This window comes from Brachyhypopomus gauderio, chromosome 16 (assembly GCF_052324685.1).
Source record: "Brachyhypopomus gauderio isolate BG-103 chromosome 16, BGAUD_0.2, whole genome shotgun sequence".
Taxonomy (NCBI): Eukaryota; Metazoa; Chordata; class Actinopteri; order Gymnotiformes; family Hypopomidae; genus Brachyhypopomus; species Brachyhypopomus gauderio.
In genome coordinates this window covers 2113230-2132837 of record NC_135226.1, presented here as the reverse complement: position 1 = coordinate 2132837, position 19608 = coordinate 2113230, and the positions used below count along the sequence as shown (strand labels likewise).

At 46.9% G+C, this 19608-nt stretch overlaps 1 protein-coding gene across 6 annotated transcripts in view; it reads right to left on the bottom strand.

Moving 5' to 3' along the window:
* The window catches only part of fndc3a (fibronectin type III domain containing 3A), a 74777-nt gene that overhangs the window by 2900 nt on the left and 52269 nt on the right, over positions 1-19608 (bottom strand). For all 6 annotated transcript variants that reach the window (XM_076977333.1, XM_076977332.1, XM_076977329.1 and 3 more), the window contains 18 exons: positions 18110-18276; positions 17387-17446; positions 17113-17251; positions 15225-15278; positions 13941-14065; positions 12634-12808; positions 12454-12540; positions 9696-9834; positions 9458-9526; positions 9179-9297; positions 6822-6927; positions 6492-6667; positions 6232-6345; positions 5861-6010; positions 4075-4430; positions 3727-3933; positions 794-960; positions 435-556 (listed from right to left, as the gene is read on the bottom strand). In XM_076977333.1, the coding sequence (XP_076833448.1) occupies positions 435-556; positions 794-960; positions 3727-3933; positions 4075-4430; positions 5861-6010; positions 6232-6345; positions 6492-6667; positions 6822-6927; positions 9179-9297; positions 9458-9526; positions 9696-9834; positions 12454-12540; positions 12634-12808; positions 13941-14065; positions 15225-15278; positions 17113-17251; positions 17387-17446; positions 18110-18276 (2532 nt within the window). The remainder of the gene's footprint in view (positions 1-434; positions 557-793; positions 961-3726; positions 3934-4074; positions 4431-5860; positions 6011-6231; positions 6346-6491; positions 6668-6821; positions 6928-9178; positions 9298-9457; positions 9527-9695; positions 9835-12453; positions 12541-12633; positions 12809-13940; positions 14066-15224; positions 15279-17112; positions 17252-17386; positions 17447-18109; positions 18277-19608) is intronic.

Genomic DNA, 19608 nt, shown 5'->3' with positions numbered 1-19608 from the left:
GTGTTGGGTCCCTGCCTCATCGTGTTGGGTCCCTCCCTCATCGTGTTGGGTTCCTCCCTCATCATGTTGGGCCCCTCCCTCATCATGTTGGGCCCCTCCCTCGTGCTCTTAAAGTGATTTAACTCTCACACTGGAAATGGAGGATTAAAAACATCTGGCAGGACGTCATAAGTCAACACGCTAATGTCATACAGTAACACACTAATGTCATATACTGTCATACATTACAAATGTCATGAAGTGTCATTGGTTCTAGTCTATAGTGTCAATAATAGGTGATTTTGTGTCCAGCCACACCCATTTTCCCACCGAGACTCAGTATGGATTGCAAAATTCTGAGTGTTAACTCAGACTGACGATCTGGCCTTTGAACCATCCAGTGACTAGAATGCTGTCTCAGAAATGTAACCACAAGACACCCCAGCCGTAGTTACCGGTCTGAAGTCAGAGGTCCCCTGCATGTACTGCAGGCTGTAGATGACTGCGTCTCCTTTCAGAGGTTGCAGGGATTCCCAGGTAATCTCACAAGAGTCATCATGTCTCTCCACACGAGGTGCTAGAGAGAGACAGACAGCCAGAGTGAGAGAGAGAGAGAGAGACACACAGAGAGAGAGAGACAGACAGAGATATAAAGAGAGACAGAGTGACAGGGGTTGAGAGGGAGATGTAGAGGATAGGGAGGGTGGGTGTGGTCGAAGGAGTGGGTGTGGTCAGAGGAGTGTGGCGAGTGGGTGTTTGGAGAGGGATCAGGAGAAGGATGGGGGACATGGAGAGAAGGAAGTCATCTACGTACCTTTGAGCGGTGCTGGCGGTGAGCGGGGCGTGGTGAAGGTGTAAACTGAGGAGAAAGGCCCTTCGCCTGCCTCGTTAAAGGCCTGGATGCGAAACGAATACGAGGTAGACTCATTTAGCCTCTGCACTTTATGAGTGTGGCAAGGTCCTTTATACAAGGATATAAACCTAGACAGAGAGACCAAGAGAAACAGAGAGAAACTTAAGTTCCTTGACAACACTTAAACGCTGTCTATAGGAGATCATTGTAGTATTAAAGGAGAAAGGGTGTAATAACAATACACCACACCTTCACAATACAGTCATGGCTAAGAGTTTTGAGAATGATACAAATATTAATTTTTACAAAGTCTACAGCTTCATTTTTTATAATGGCAATTTGCATATACTCTGTTCTAAAGAGTGATCAGCTTAACAGCAATTAATTGCAAAGTCAACATTTGCCTAGAAAATGAACTTTATCCCCCAAAACACATTTCAACTTCATTGCAGCCCTGCCTTAAAATGACCAGCTAACATCGTTTCAGTTATTATATAATCCATATATACTCCATTAACACAGGTGTGGGTGTTGATGAGGACAGGGCTGGAGATCAATCTGTCATGATTAAGTAAGAATGACACCACTGGACACTTTAAAATGAGGCTGGTGCTTGGCATCATTGTTACTCTTCTGTTAACCATGGTTATCTCTATAGAAACACGTGTAGGGCTGCCATGATTAGTTGACTAGTCATGATTATGTCGATGACTAATTTAATAGTCGATGCATCGTAAGTTTTATTTTATTATTTTTTAGTTTTTTCTCTCCAAACTGCTGCGTCTGCCTTTCTGTTCTTGACGCACATGCGCAGTAGTGTAAACGACATCCCAGGACGTTATACAGACAGGCTCTGGTGTCATGGCTACCCGGCTGCGGAACTCAAAAGTGTGGCATGACTAAGAAAATGAAAGAGAAGCGCGTGCAGTGCAATATCTGCAAGGCAGAACTTAACTTTCCTTCCACGGCAGCACAACCCCGATGTACGAGCTCCTGAAGCATGTTGTGGCTGATTGTGACAATGATGAAGAGGGACCGTCATCTCTGTAATCTAAATTGCTAGTTAGCTGCTAAAATTAGCGTAAAAGGAGCGTTAAGTTAGTACTTACTCATCTTGATGGCTGAAAAAGTTACCATTAGCGATGGCGAATTGTTTTATTACCCTTAGCACACATTCATGTGTTTTCTGTAACGTCAGTGAGACCAAAACTTTATTTTTGGGAATAATTCCTTAGTTTCAGGTACCTACCTAAATTTGATTTAAATGTAGTTAAGTTTGATGCCAGAGAAAAAATAATTTCTTTATTAATGTATTTATTTTTGTGCTGTTTAAGCCAGTGCCTTATCCTTATCCTTATTTTAATCATTGTTTGTTGCAACAAGTTGCATATTTCATTAAAGGTTTAATGAAATATAATATTGTTTTTATTTTTTGTTAGCATATAGCTGAAATCTAATGTTGGTTATATAATAGCAGCTGCATTCTAGGGCGATAAGCTCTATGTTTATATTCAATCAACATATGATCCGATTAGTCGACTAATCATAAAAAATAATCGGTGATTAGTTGACTATAAAAAGAATAGTTTGTGGCAGCCCTAAACACGTGCAGTCATCATTGCACTGCACAAAAATGGCCTAACAGGAAGAGTATCGCAGCTAGAAAGATTGCACCTCAGTCAACAATCTATCGCATCATCAAGAACTTCAAGGAGAGAGGTTCCATTGTTGCTAAAAAAGCTCCAGGACGCCCAAGAAAGACCAGCAAGTGCCAGGACCATCTTTTGAAAGTGTTTCAGCTGCACGATCGGGCTACCAGCAGTGCAGAGCTTGCTCAGGAATGGCAGCAGGCAGGTGTGAGTGCATCTGCACGCACTGTGAGGCGGAGACTCTTGGAGCAAGGCCTAGTCTCAAGGAGGGCAGCAAAGAAGCAACTTCTCTCCAGAAAAAACATCAGGGACAGACTGATATTCTGCAAAAGGTACAGGGAGTGGACTTCTGAGGACTGGGGTAAAGTCATTTGCTCTGATGAATCCCCTTTCCGATTGTTTAGGACATCTGGAAAACAGCTTGTTCGGAGAAGATGAGGTGAGCGCTACCACCAGTCTTGTCTCATGCCAACTGTAAAGCATCCTGAAACCATTCATGTGTGGGGTTGCTTCTCAGCCAAGGGAATCGGCTCTCTCAGTCATGCCTAAAAACACAGCCATGAATAAAGAATGGTACCAGAATGTCCTCCGAGAGCAACTTCTCCCAACCATCCAAGAGCAGTTTGGTGATCAACAATGCCTTTTCCAGCATGATGGAGCACCTTGCCATAAAGCAAAGGTGATAACTAAATGGCTCAGGGAACAAAACAGAGATTTTGGGTCCATGGCCTGGAAACTCCCCAGATCTTAATCCCATTGAGAACTTGTGGTCAATCATCAAGAGACGTGTGGACACAAAAACCTACACATTCTGACAAAATGCAAGCATTGATTGTGCAAGAATGGACTGCTATCAGTCAGGATTTGGTCCAGAAGTTGATTGAGAGTATGCCACGGAGAATTGCAGAGGTCCTGAAGAAGGGTCAACACTGCAAATATTGACTTGCTGCATTAACTCATTCTAACTGTCAATAAAAGGTTTTGTTACTCATAATATGATTGCAATTATATTTCTGTATGTGATAAAAACATCTGACAAACACACATAAAAACCAGAGGGCAGCAGATCATGTGAAAATATAATATTTTTGTCATTCTCAAAACTTTTGGCCATGACTGTACTATTAGTCTCCATAATGACTAATACTATAATAACACAATACACCTTCAGGTCCCCAGAATGACTAATTCTGTACCTGCTCCTCTATCTGGTGGGGGGAACACTACACTACAGGAGGTCCTCACCTGCCACTCTTGTCTTCCATCTGCAGGTGGTACTGCAGAGAGTCGGGGGCCTTGGACGGGCCCTCGCCCCACTTCAGACGCAGGGTGTGGTGACTGAAGGCAGAGCACTCCAGCCGTGGGGGAGAAGGAGGCAGCGGCTTGGTCTTCAGCTTAAAGGTGTGACTAAAGGGCCCAGCGCCCAGACTGTTCAGAGCCTGGATTCTTAACCTGAGAGCAAACAAACACATGTAAATAAAGATACACACACACACACACACACACACACACACACACACACACACACACAGAGAGAGATATAAACACACAGGAAGTCCGTGTCCTTTAGATGCGTGTGGTTTGGAGTTGTACCTGTAGCTGGTGTCTGGCTGCAGGTTCTGTATGATGTATTTGGTTACAGGCCCGGTGAGGATGGGCTGCCTCTCTCCTATGTCTATCAGGTAGGAGGTGATCTCAGCACCGTGGTCACAGGGCGCCTCCCACCGCAGCCCCAGACAGGTAGAGGGGGAGTAAAGGGGTTCAGGGGGCGGAGGAGCTCCAAGCCCTTCCTCCTCCTCCTCTTCATCTCCCTCCTGGCTGTCGGGACTCCTGTCCTGCATCTCACAGTCCTGAAGGATGTGTACCGTGCTGATCGCTGCTGGCACAGAGCACGGCGTCTGACACAGCACCGCCTCACCGTAGGGGCCGGCACCCGCGGGGTTCACCGCCTGAACACACACACACACATATACACGCACATGTACACACACACGCGCACACACACACACATACACGCACATACACATACACACGCACATGTACACACACACACGCGCGCACACACACAAACACACAAACACTCAATTCAAAGGAAATAGATGTCTTTCGGAACATATTCTGTCCTTATAAATGTTAAGAAACACAACACAGTACACTTACGAACACGGGTGCTAAACACAAAACCTTATTGTCTGCATACATGTAGGGCTGCCACAAACGATTATTTTTATAGTCGACTAATCACCGATTAATTTTTATGATTAGTCGACTAATCAGATTGTACGTTAAATGAATATACAACATACAGTTTATCACACTAGAATGCAACTGCTATTATATAACCATTATTAGATTTCAGATATAACTAAAAATAAAAACAATTAAGATCATAGTTCATTAAACCTTTAATGAAATATGCAGCTTTTTGCAACAAACAATTACTAAAATAAGTATAAGGCACTGGCTTAAACAACGCAAAAATAAATACATTAATAAAGAAATAATTTTTTTTAAAACTTTTTAAACTACATTTAAATCAAATTAGGTAGCAGGGTTGCAGGGCGAATGTAAATAGTTGGGGTGGGGGGTGTAAAATGGACACAAATTAAGTATTATATCGCGATCGCCAGTCGTTGTCGAACTAGTAACTCATTGAATCATAGATATGGATCAGAGGTAAATAAACTAGATTTTTTTTTCAGCGTGAGAAATCGGAAGTGTGGCGTGAGAGCGTGTGAAGACGGTCAAATGCGTGTGTCTCACGCTCAATGCATGAGAGTTGCCAACCCTGAGGTAGGGACCTGAAACAGGAATTATTCACAAAAATAAAGTTTTGGTCTCACTGACGTTACAGAAAACACACGAGTGCGTGCTAAGGCTAATGAAACAAATCGGCATCACTAATGTTAACTTTTACAGCTACCACGATAAATAAGTTAACGCTCTGTTTACGGTAACTTTAGCAGCCAATTAGTAATTTAGATGACAGAGATGACGTTCCCTCTTCATCATCGTCACAATCAGCCACAACATGCTTCAGATGCTCGTACATCGCGGTTGTGCTGCCATGGAAGGAAAGTTCTGCCTTCCAGATATTGCACGCGTTTCGGAACCCGGCTACGGAACTCAAGTGTACTGTCTACCCCGGTTTCCACTACTGCGCATGTGCGTCAAGGACAGAAAGGAAGACGCAGCAGTGGAGACTGACGCAGCAGTTTGGAGAGAAAAAAAAATGACGCATCGACTATTAAACTAGTCGTCGACTATTTTAATAGTCGACATAATCGTGACTAGTCGACTAATCATGGCAGCCCTACATACATGTAAATGTATATTCTCATGCCCCATGTGTGTGTGTGTGTGTGTGTGTGTGTCTTGCCTGTACTCTGCAGTAGTAGTTAGAGGCAGGAACCAGGCCCTTCAGCTCATGGGTGGTGTTGGGGCCGCTGTAGCACACCTGCATGCTGCCCTCTGCTGCCCCCCACTCCACCCGGTACTCCGTCACTGCCGCTCCATTACAGGGCGGAGCCTGCAGCACAGGGGGCGGGGCATTCAAGAAACAACAAACCAACCACAAACCCACACTAGGTGTGACCTGCGCAGAGCTAAGGCACACGAGATGGAGACACTCTTGTTTCTAGCAGGTAAAGCCGACAGCTTCTCTCACGCTCCGAGTGTGATCTGGGTGAGAGCAGTAAGCACACTGACTGTAGTGAACAGAGTGAGCGTGGTGTGACGGGTCATGCGTACCTCCCAGCTCACCACAGCACAGGTGGGTGATTTACACATGATGTGAGGGGGTCGACACGCCTCCGGAGCTCCAGGTGCAGAGTTCACCTCAGTGCACTCAGAGAACGGACCGTACTGGCGAACGCACACACGAGCAAACGCACACGCACACACACACGCAAACGCAGACAGATGATAAAATTAATACACATTCTCTGAAAAAAATGTTACCCACCCCAGCGGTGTGTGTGGTACCCACCCCAGCGGTGTGTGGTACCTACCCCAGCTTTGTTAGCTGCTCTGAGGCGGAAGCTGTAGGTTCTGCCAGGCAGCAGGCAGGTGACGGTGCAGTCGAGCTCGGGCCCCTGAAACACCTCCCTGCCCTCTTCAGCCTGAGGACACAGCAGCTCCACACTGTAGCCACACACCGCACTGCCCCCGTCCACCTGCGGGGGCGCTAGCGCACAACATACAACACGGACAGGGAGTCAAGACACACACCTACACTCACAGCAACGCCCCCATCCACAACTGAAGCATGTACACACACACACACACACACACACACACACACACACACGCACACGCACACATACACACTGCAGGCTTACCCCAGCGAAGCTGAACTTCTCTGGCTTTGGGCTTTCCAACTACACGGGGGGGCAGGCAGGGGCCTGGGGGAACCGCTGGAATCTGAACCTGTAGGATTTCTGATGGCTGTGCACACACACACACACCAAACACACACAAAACACTTTAATAAAAGAAAAATAATCCTCATTCTGAGATTAAGAGATTATGTGCCAGGGAACTAAAAGCTTCTAAATCTTCTAACTACAGGTCACTCAAGTAAAGCATCAGCAATTAGTAATGACCACTAATTACTACAAGCTTGTATCTAAACAACTCTTAACTAAACACATTTTATTTGTATCCTGCAAGTGTTTCTATGTATTACATCTACATGTCTAACATTGGTCAGATATGGGAAGGGGTTGGTTATATTTCGTTACAAATAAAATAAAAAGACCTTGATCAAAACAGCATGGCTTTGAATTTGTGTATGATTTTGATTGTTATATATACAATCAGACAATCTTCATTTAAACTTCAATTAATTTTCCTCTACATGTTTAGTGAAGCTCTGCATGCTTCAAAGAGTTTGGGTTAGGGTTCCTGAAACAGAGGCTTCATGAATGAGAGAAGGAAAGACTACACAAGCAGGTCCTATTGGTGGAGGCTTCGTGAATGAGAGAAGGAAGGTCTATACAGGTACATCCTATTGGTGGAGACTTCATGAATGAGAGAAGGAAAGACTACACAAGCACGATTGGTGGAGACTTCATGAATGAGAGAAGGAAGGTCTACACAAGCACTATTGGTGGAGACTTCATGAATGAGAGAAGGAAGGTCTACACAAGCACTATTGGTGGAGACTTCATGAATGAGAGAAGGAAGGTCTACACAAGCACTATTGGTGGAGACTTCATGAATGAGAGAAGGAAAGTCTACACAAGCACTATCGGTGGAGACTTCATGAATGAGAGAAGGAAAGTCTACACAAGCACTATTGGTGGAGACTTCATGAATGAGAGAAGGAAAGTCTACACAAGCACTATTGGTGGAGACTTCATGAATGAGAGAAGGAAGGTCTACACAAGCACTATTGGTGCAGGGTGGTGCATGAGAGCTGAGTGCTGTGAGCACTGTGACGCCTCACGAAGTGACTCAGCCATCAGCTCTGGCAACACACACAAAGCAGAGGGAACAGGATGTAATATTACACAGAGAGAGCACGTGACAAAGACACACTCATGTATGTGTGTGTGTCTAAGCACATTGAATAAAGCTCTGCTCAAATCACTGAAATAGGAAACTTACATTTGAATGAGTGTGTGTGTGAGAGAGTACGTGTGTGAGAGTATGTGTGTGAGTGTGTGTGAGTGTGTGAGTGAATGAGTGTGTGAGACAGTGGTAATTTCGTTGACGAATAATTTTTGTCATAGTTTTCATCAACGAACCTTTTTTTCCATGACGAAAATGAGACGATAACTAAATAAAAACTATATGACGGGATAAAAACGATGACAACATTAATGGACATTTTCGTCAACGAATAAAAACAAGATGAAAATATTGGCCAGCGACGACATCCAATCAGACCTGATGTAGTTTTGCGAAAGGTAGGGATAAGTTAAGAGATCCAACCGTAACTACTTTAGCGTACACGGAGAGGCGGGACAAACCGGGTAACCGTCCAATCAGTACTAATGTCGTCACATCGCACAGAACCCAGTAAGACCATACCAGCCTGTGAACTGTGGTCACTCATGAAATTCAACTTGAAGTTAACTCGACAATGTCAGCAGGGAGAAAGATAAGAGGCGATATATGGACAGATTTCTCCTTGACTTTGAGAAAAACAAGACGGTGTGTAAATCATGTGGGACGATGATGTCGGGAATAATACGACAAATGCGGGCTATTGCATTGATGTTTTTACGGCACCCAGTTTTATATAGAACGTAATATGTATTGTTCATAACAAACTCTATATGTTTTTCAGGTAGAGCGGGCCTACTGGTCATCAATGTTTTGTTATTGTTATGCTCAATAACTAAGTTCAGGTCAATAAAGTTGTTTGGAAATTTGGTTTTGTACATATTGCACATACAAACAATAATATTGTGTAACTGGTTAATAAATGTTTCATTTTGTGCAAGTGTATATAATGACTATTACACCATTTATATTTGTCAACTAAATTATTTTGATAATTAGTCGACTAAATTCTGAAGATAATTAGTCGACTAAAACTAGACTAAGACTAAAAACAACTCCAATGACTAAATTATGACTAAATCTAAATGACACTTTAGTCAAAAGACTAAGACTAAAACTAAATTAAAAATTGCTGTCAAAATTAACACTGGTGTGTGAGAGTATGTGTATGAGTGTTAGTGTGTACCGGGCTTTGTCCTCCTGCACTAGAACAGTACACTCTAGCTTGGTATGTCCAACCTGGCTTCAGTCCTTCACATGCACACTCCAAAGCTGAACCTTTATACACCTGCTCCCAAGAAGACCCTACACACATACACACACACACACACACACACACACACACACACACACACACACGGGTTGGGTTAGCATAGGACAAGTTTAGCAAATACAAAAATGACTGAATACAAAATGACAGAGCAAGAAGTGAGAGGAACGTGAGAGGAACGTGAGAGGAACGTACCACTCAGGCCTTCAGACAGATACACCACATACTCCGTTACTTCTGATCCACCGTTGTCTTTCGGGGGCTCTGTGAGTGGACACACAGAGACATCAGTGTAGCTGTAGAATACATGTCACATACAGTACACACACAGTATATAGAGCAGACAACACACACGGTACACATTGTGTACTGTCTGACCCGGGGCCCGTCTGACCCGTGGCCCGTCTGACAAGTGGCGTGTGGAGAGACTCACCCCAGCTCATGCGAAAGCTGCTGGGATGTGTTTTGCCCTTGACTGAGAGGCGGCAGGGCGGGCTGGGGGCGTCTGGGGTTGTGGAGAACTCGGACATGCCACTCGGGTTGCTCCTCCCTTCAGTGTTATACGCTGCAACCTGAACAACACGACCCGAAGCAAACACAGCACTCTCACCATCAGTGCTGGAGCAGCTGAACACCATCAGTGCTGCTGCAGCTGAACACCATCAGTGCTGGAGCAGCTGAACACCATCAGTGCTGCTGCAGCTGAACACCATCAGTGCTGCTGCAGCTGAACACCATCAGTGCTGGAGCAGCTGAACACCATCAGTGCTGCTGCAGCTGAACACCATCAGTGCTGGAGCAGCTGAACACCATCAGTGCTGGAGCAGCTGAACACCATCAGTGCTGCTGCAGCTGAACACCATCAGTGCTGCTGCAGCTGAACACCATCAGTGCTGCTGCAGCTGAACACCATCAGTGCTGGAGCAGCTGAACACCATCAGTGCTGGAGCAGCTGAACACCATCAGTGCTGCTGCAGCTGAACACCATCAGTGCTGGAGCAGCTGAACACCATCAGTGCTGCTGCAGCTGAACACCATCAGTGCTGCTGCAGCTGAACACCATCAGTGCTGGAGCAGCTGAACACCATCAGTGCTGCTGCAGCTGAACACCATCAGTGCTGCTGCAGCTGAACACCATCAGTGCTGATTAGCTACATTATCACTGATGGTGTTTAGCTACAACACAATGTTACCACAATGCCAGACTGCACTGCAAACTCTGCTCATATTAAAAATCCTTGAGGGGGGAATGTGTCTCTCTCCCAGTGAGGGGTGTGAGAGTGTCTCTCTCCTAGTGAGGGGGGAGTGAGGGGTGTGAGAGTGTCTCTCTCCTAGTGAGGGGGGAGTGAGGAGTGTGAGAGTGTCTCTCTCCTAGTGAGGGGGGAGTGAGGAGTGTGAGAGTGTCTCTCTCCCAGTGAGGGGGGAGTGAGGGGTGTGAGAGTGTCTCTCTCCTAGTGAGGGGGGAGTGAGGAGTGTGAGAGTGTCTCTCTCCCAGTGAGGGGGGAGTGAGGAGTGTGAGAGTGTCTCTCTCCCAGTGAGGGGGGAGTGAGGGGTGTGAGAGTGTCTCTCTCCCAGTGAGGGGGGAGTGAGGGGTGTGAGAGTGTCTCTCTCCTAGTGAGGGGGGAGTGAGGAGTGTGAGAGTGTCTCTCTCCCAGTGAGGGGGGAGTGAGGAGTGTGAGAGTGTCTCTCTCCCTGTGAGGGGGGAGTGAGGGGTGTGAGAGTGTCTCTCTCCCTGTGAGGGGGGAGTGAGGGGTGTGAGAGTGTCTCTCTCCCAGTGAGGGGGGAGTGAGGGGTGTGAGAGTGTCTCTCTCCTAGTGAGGGGGGAGTGAGGGGTGTGAGAGTGTCTCTCTCCCTGTGAGGGGGGAGTGAGGGGTGTGAGAGTGTCTCTCTCCCAGTTAGGGGGGAGTGAGGGGTGTGAGAGTGTCTCTCTCCTAGTGAGGGGGGAGTGAGGGGTGTGTGAGTGTCTCTCTCCTAGTGAGGGGGGAGTGAGGAGTGTGAGAGTGTCTCTCTCCTAGTGAGGGGGGAGTGAGGGGTGTGAGAGTGTCTCTCTCCTAGTAAGGGGGGAGTGAGGGGTGTGAGAGTGTCTCTCTCCTAGTGAGGGGGGAGTGAGGAGTGTGAGAGTGTCTCTCTCCCAGTGAGGGGGGAGTGAGGAGTGTGAGAGTGTCTCTCTCCCAGTGAGGGGGGAGTGAGGGGTGTGAGAGTGTCTCTCTCCCAGTGAGGGGGGAGTGAGGGGTGTGAGAGTGTCTTTCTCCTAGTGAGGGGGGAGTGAGGAGTGTGAGAGTGTCTCTCTCCCAGTGAGGGGGGAGTGAGGAGTGTGAGAGTGTCTCTCTCCCAGTGAGGGGGGAGTGAGGGGTGTGAGAGTGTCTCTCTCCCAGTGAGGGGGGAGTGAGGGGTGTGAGAGTGTCTCTCTCCCAGTGAGGGGGGAGTGAGGGGTGTGAGAGTGTCTCTCTCCTAGTGAGGGGGGAGTGAGGGGTGTGAGAGTGTCTCTCTCCCTGTGAGGGGGGAGTGAGGGGTGTGAGAGTGTCTCTCTCCCAGTTAGGGGGGAGTGAGGGGTGTGAGAGTGTCTCTCTCCTAGTGAGGGGGGAGTGAGGGGTGTGAGAGTGTCTCTCTCCTAGTGAGGGGGGAGTGAGGGGTGTGAGAGTGTCTCTCTCCTAGTGAGGGGGTAGTGAGGGGTGTGAGAGTGTCTCTCTCCTAGTGAGGGGGGAGTGAGGGGTGTGAGAGTGTCTCTCTCCCTGTGAGGCGGGAGTGAGGGGTGTGAGAGTGTCTCTCTCCCTGTGAGGGGGGAGTGAGGGGTGTGAGAGTGTCTCTCTCCCAGTTAGGGGGGAGTGAGGGGTGTGTGAGTGTCTCTCTCCTAGTGAGGGGGGAGTGAGGGGTGTGAGAGTGTCTCTCTCCTAGTGAGGGGGGAGTGAGAGTGTCTCTCTCCTAGTGAGGGGGGAGTGAGGGGTGTGAGAGTGTCTCTCTCCCAGTGAGGGGGGAGTGAGGGGTGTGAGAGTGTCTCTCTCCCTGTGAGGGGGGAGTGAGGGGTGTGAGTGTCTCCCAGTTAGGGGGGGAGTGAGGGGTGTGAGAGTGTCTCTCTCCCAGTGAGGGGGGAGTGAGGGGTGTGAGAGTGTCTCTCTCCCAGTGAGGGGAGTGGTGTCCTGTAACACACACACACACACACACACACACACACACACACGTGCTGCTCTCACCCGGAACCTGTACTTGGTGCTGCGGTGCAGATTCCTCACTGTGCAGGACAGCTCATCGCCATCATAGCTGGGCTGGAACCCATAACCCTGGACACAGGAGCACACAGGTGTGTATGAGAGAGACAGACTGAAACAGATACACAGAAAGAGAGAGAGAGAGAGATGTGTTTGTTTTCTCACAGTCCCCTCCTCTTCCATCTCCAGCACGTAGCCGATCTCGTCCTCCTTCGGGGAGCCGGCGGGTCTGGTCCACTGCACACAGAGCCAGGTGAGCCCAGCCTGGACCAGCCCAGGACTCAGAGGGGCTGCTGGGACACTGCAGGAGGTCAGCAGGGCTACAGCCTCACAGAACTCACTACACACAAGAGGGGCTGGGGTTACATAGTGGACACACACACACACACACACATATACACAAATACATACACATATATACTAGGCTTGTCCCAATCCGATATTTGGATCGGATCAATCCAGCCTGCCGATCCAGTTTTTTTCTTTTGAAAGACTTTCCAGCGCACCCGTTTAGATAATCCATTCCAGTTTTTGCTGTGTTTTCGGCAGTGAGAGTAAAATCCGGTCCGCATTTTCCAGCACACCTTCAGCACACAAGCATAGCATCTCCCCCAATTTAGCTCAGTGGCATCTCCTAACCATTAAGACGGCCATGTAAATTTGAAGTTATCGGTAAAAATGTCAGTTGTGTGGGATTATTTTACCTTAAAGGACGACAAAGACGAAGAGGTAGAGTGCAACATATGCCACAGTAAAGTCAAGCGTGGTGGTAAAGCTGTAAGAACTTTTAATACAATCAATCTAATCAAACATTTAGCGAAATACCACCATAAACAACATGAAGCGTTTCTAAAGTTAACCGAAGACAAAAACAATGGTCCTGCACAACTAACACTGGCAGAAACGTTTGCGAAGCGTGACAAACTGCCACTTTAAAAAATACAATTTTCAATATTATTGGCACTTATGGCTTTTTAAGCCTTGGTTTACTGATGCCATTTCTGTTTGTTATTTATTATTTTGTCTATTTTGAGTTTATTCATTGATAAATAAACAGGTCAGTTTCTCCTTACCAATCATTGTGTAATATTCAAACACATCTAATTCAGCTGGCTACTTGTTATCAAGAGTAAAATGCTTTTCAACGTGAGTTTGACAACAAAGTAAGTTAAATAACTTTAACCTTTAATACATGCTCGTATCGGCCGATATCGGTATCGGATCAGAAGTGCAAATAAATATCGGTATCGAATCGGAAGTTCAAAAAGCTGGATCGGGACATCCCTAATATATACACACACATATACACACACGAATGCACACATACACACACACCCACAGACACACACACACACGCGAACGCACACACAAGCATGCATTCACACACACACACACACACACACACACACACACACACACACACACACAGACGCAAACGCACACACAAGCATGTACTCACACACGACTCTTACCTGACACCCATGTCGTTTTTGGCTGCTAGACGAAACGAGTATTTGGAAGCTGGTGACAGTTTGGTGAGCCGGTACTGTTTCTGAGGACCATAGTAACACTGCTCAAACACTCCTGTGCCTTTACCCTGAGGAGACAACAGCACACACACACCATGAATACCCCACCAGGGCAAACACGCATCGTGAATACCCTCACCAGGGCAAACACACACCATGAATACCCTTACCAGGGTAAACACACACTGTGAATACTCTCCTCTATGAGTACATCAGTAGGGGAGAACTTTAACAACATAAACCTTCAACAAATTTTACACTGAACAAACTCCACACTCCACATTAATACTTCAGAGCCTCTACACTACATCCCAGGAGCTTTTCAAGTGCATTGAGTGTTACTGCACAAACAATTACATTAGCAAGACAGTAACAAGCCGAGAGGAAACTATTTCATATCATTATTTCATTATTTCAGTATCAGCTGAGACGAACGTTCATACGGAGAGATTTCACACAGGTACAGTGATATTTCACACAGGGACAGAGAGATTTCACACAGGGACAGAGAGATTTCACACAGGGACAGAGAGATTTCACACAGGGACAGAGAGATTTCACACAGGGACAGAGAGATTTCACACAGGGACAGAGAGATTTCACACAGGGACAGAGATTTCACACAGGGACAGTGATATTTCACACAGGGACAGTGATATTTCACACAGGGACAGAGAGATTTCACACAGGGACAGAGAGATTTCACACAGGGACAGAGAGATTTCACACAGGGACAGAGAGATTTCACACAGGGACAGAGAGATTTCACACAGGGACAGAGATTTCACAAAGGGACAGAGAGATTTCACAAAGGGACAGAGAGATTTCACAAAGGGACAGAGAGATTTCACACAGGGACAGAGAGATTTCACACAGGGACAGAGAGATTTCACACAGGGACAGAGAGATTTCACACACGGACAGTGATATTTCACACACGGACAGTGATATTTCACACAGGGACAGTGATATTTCACACAGGGACAGAGAGATTTCACACAGGGACAGAGAGATTTCACACAGGGACAGAGATATTTCACAAAGGGACAGAGATATTTCACACAGGGACAGAGATATTTCACACAGGGACGGAGATATTTCACACAGGGACGGAGATATTTCACACAGGGACGGAGATATTTCACACAGGGACAGAAATATTCACACAGGGACAGAGATATTCACACAGGGACAGAGATATTCACACAGGGACAGAGCAGGACGCACCTCATCCCAATGTAGGATGTAGTTCTGGATTTTGGAACCGTTGTCACAAGGTGGCTGTGGAGGAGAGATGTGTGTGAAAATAAGAAACAATTCAAAGTGTAGAATAAAAGGGCTAAAGCAAAATCATTAGCTACACAGAAAAACAAACAGTTTCATTAACAGCTACACTAACAGCTACACAAACAGATAATCAACAGCTACACTAATAGATAATAAACAGCTACACTAACAGCTACACAAACAGATAATCAACAGCTACACTAATAGATAATAAACAGCTACACTAACAGCTACACAAACAGATAATCAACAGCTACACTAATAGATAATAAACAGCTACACTAATAGATAATCAACAGCTACACTAATAGATAATAAACAGCTACACTAATAGATAATAAACAGCTACACTAATAGATAATAAACAGCTACACTAATAGATAATAAACAGCTACACTAATAGATAATCAACAGCTACACTAATAGATAATAAACAGCTACACTAATAGATAATAAACAGCTACACTAATAGATAATCAACAGCTACACTAATAGATAATAAACAGCTACACTAATAGATAATAAACAGCTACACTAATAGATAATAAACAGCTACACTAATAGATAATAAACAGCTACACAAACAGATAATAAACAGCTACACTAATAGATAATCAACAGCTACACTAATAGATAATAAACAGCTACACTAACAGATAATAAACAGCTACACTAACAGATAATCAACAGCTACACTAATAGATAATCAACAGCTACACTAATAGATAATAAACAGCTACACTAACAGATAATAAACAGCTACACTAACAGATAATCAACAGCTACACTAATAGATAATAAACAGCTACACTAATAGATAATAAACAGCTACACTAATAGATAATAAACAGCTACACTAATAGATAATAAACAGCTACACAAACAGATAATAAACAGCTACACTAATAGATAATCAACAGCTACACTAATAGATAATAAACAGCTACACTAACAGATAATAAACAGCTACACTAACAGATAATAAACAGCTACACTAATAGATAATCAACAGCTACACTAATAGATAATAAACAGCTACACTAACAGATAATAAACAGCTACACTAACAGATAATCAACAGCTACACTAATAGATAATAAACAGCTACACTAACAGCATGGCAGAAATACAGGGGAGCGGTATTCCTGGAGTTTGAGTCACTGCACACACACTGAATGGGGACGGTGAAGTAAAGGTTTGCTAACTCCAGAACAGCTGAAGAACCTGTAGGACTACAGAATGGACCTAAATCTGAAGCCCTGAAGATCTGCACGCAATAGCAAAGGCAAAGACAACAGTGGTTTTATTGGACTGTTTGCTAAAAGAAAACCAGCTACAATGCAATAAAATCTAAATGATAAAAATATCAGTATGTCAAAAATTAAGTGAGGAAGAAATATCCTGACAGTAATGTGTGTGTGTATGAGTGTGTGTGTGTAGGAATGTGTGTGCATTTTTTGTGTATGTTTGTACGAGTGTGTTGCGTGTGCACGAGTGTGTTGCGTGTGCACGAGTGTGTTGCGTGTGCACGAGTGTGTTGCGTGTGCACGAGTGTGTTGCGTGTGCACGAGTGTGTTGCGTGTGCACGAGTGTGTTGCGTGTGCATGTGTGTGTTGCGTGTGCATGTGTGTGTGTGTTGCGTGTGCATGTGTGTGTGTGTTGCGTGTGCATGAGTGTGTGTGTGTTGCGTGTGCATGAGTGTGTGTGTGTTGCGTGTGCATGAGTGTGTGCGTTGCGTGTGCATGAGTGTGTGCGTTGCGTGTGCATGAGTGTGTGCGTTGCGTGTGTGTGTGTATGAGTGTGTGTGTGTATGAGTGTGTATGTGTACCTTCCACTGAAGCACCAGGCTGTTCTTTGTGCCGCTGGCTTTGCGAGGTGGTGCTGGTGTGTCCGGCTCACAGCTCAGGGTGGTGAAACTGGCAGGATCTGACGGGCTTCCCTGTAAACACTTACACACAGCCTGAACCCTGCACGCACACACACACACACACACACACACACACACGCACACACGCACACACCCCCCAAAACCCATGAATCAAACTTTCAGTAGGATTCCTCTTATGTTGATGAGGTTTGAGTGCAGTGAGGAGACTCCACACCTGACATGGTAGTCAGTCGCTGGTCTCAAGTTCTCTAGAGTCACACACAGTTCTTCACCACTGGACAAAAGACAAGAGCAAAACAAACAAACAAAAAAGACAGGGATGAGAAGACTGGATGGAGGATGTGCTGGGACTCACACACACACACACACACACACACACACACACACACTCACCCTCATACACACACACACACACACACACACACACACACACACACACACACACACACACACACACACACACACACACACACACACACACACTCACTCACACACTCACTCACACACTCACTCACACACTCACTCACACACTCACTCACACACTCACTCACACACTCACTCACACACTCACTCACACACTCACTCACACACTCACTCACTCACTCACTCACACACACACACACACACACACACACACACACTCACACTCACACACACACACACACACACCCTCATACACACACACACACACACACACACCCTCATACACACACACACACACACACACACACACACACACACACACACACACACACACACACACACACACACACACACACACCTTCCCTCACACACTCTCTCTCTCTCTCTCACACACACACACACCTTCTCTCACTCACCCTCTCTCACACACACACACACACACACACACACACACACACACACACACACACACCCCCTCTCACACACACACACACCCTCACACACACCCTGCTACCTGTAGGCAGTGTTGTATTTCCCATCTTTGCCGCTGTAGGAGACGGACACGTCGTAGCTGAGGCGGAGCTCCTCCGTAGGCCCCTCCCCTTCCTTCTGCTCCTCCTCCACTGATCTGACTGGAGCCTCCCAGCGCAGACTCACCTTTCTGGCCTGGACGTCCGTCACCTAAACACATCACACCTCAATAAAATACACTGCACCGGTTCTTTACAGTTCTTCTGAATGGGCTGAACACAGCTACATGAAGTTACAGCTACCGGGCCATGACCAGACACACGCGCACACACACACACACACACACACACACACACACACACACACACACGCATCTTTTCTCACCCAAAAAGCCCCTCATTGAGACCCATTTAATCATGCCATTTTGTTGCTTTGTGCTATATGTCATTCTTATCTCCACCTCTGCAACACTCTTCACGGCTCTATGCAGAGTGGGCAACATGTATCCATCTGGCCCAGCCCACCCTCCAGAGTCCTGATACACAGGCCCACACCCTCCAGTGTCCTGACACACAGGCCCACACCCTCCTGAGTCCTGACACACAGGCCCAAACCCTCCAGAGTCCTGACACACAGGCCCAAACCCTCCAGAGTCCTGACACACAGGCCCACACCCTACAGAGTCCTGACACACAGGCCCAATCCCTCCAGAGTCCTGACACACAGGCCCACACCCTCCAGAGTCCTGACACACAGGCCCACACCCTCCAGAGTCCTGACACACAGGCCCACACCCTCCAGAGTCCTGACACACAGGCCCAAACCCTCCAGAGTCCTGACACACAGGCCCAAACCCTCCAGAGTCCTGACACACAGGGCCAAACCCTACAGAGTCCTGACACACAGGGCCAAACCCTACAGAGTCCTGACACAGGCCCAAACCCTACAGAGTCCTGACACAGGCCCAAACCCTACAGAGTCCTGACACACAGGCCCACACCCTCCAGAGTCCCGACACACAGGCCCAAACCCTCCTGAGTCCCGACACACAGGCCCAAACCCTACAGAGTCCCGACACACAGGCCCAAACCCTACAGAGTCCCGACACACAGGCCCAAACCCTACAGAGTCCTGACACACAGGCCCACACCCTACAGAGTCCTGACACACAGGCCCAAACCCTCCAGAGTCCTGACACACAGGCCCACACCCTCCAGAGTCCTGACACACAGGCCCACACCCTCCAGAGTCCTGACACACAGGCCCACACCCTCCAGAGTCCTGACACACAGGCCCAAACCCTCCAGAGTCCTGACACACAGGCCCAAACCCTCCAGAGTCCTGACACACAGGCCCAAACCCTCCAGAGTCCTGACACACAGGCCCAAACCCTCCAGAGTCCTGACACACAGGCCCAAACCCTCCAGAGTCCTGACACACAGGCCCAAACCCTCCAGAGTCCTGACACACAGGCCCAAACCCTCCAGAGTCCTGACACACAGGCCCACACCCTACAGAGTCCTGACACACAGGCCCAATCCC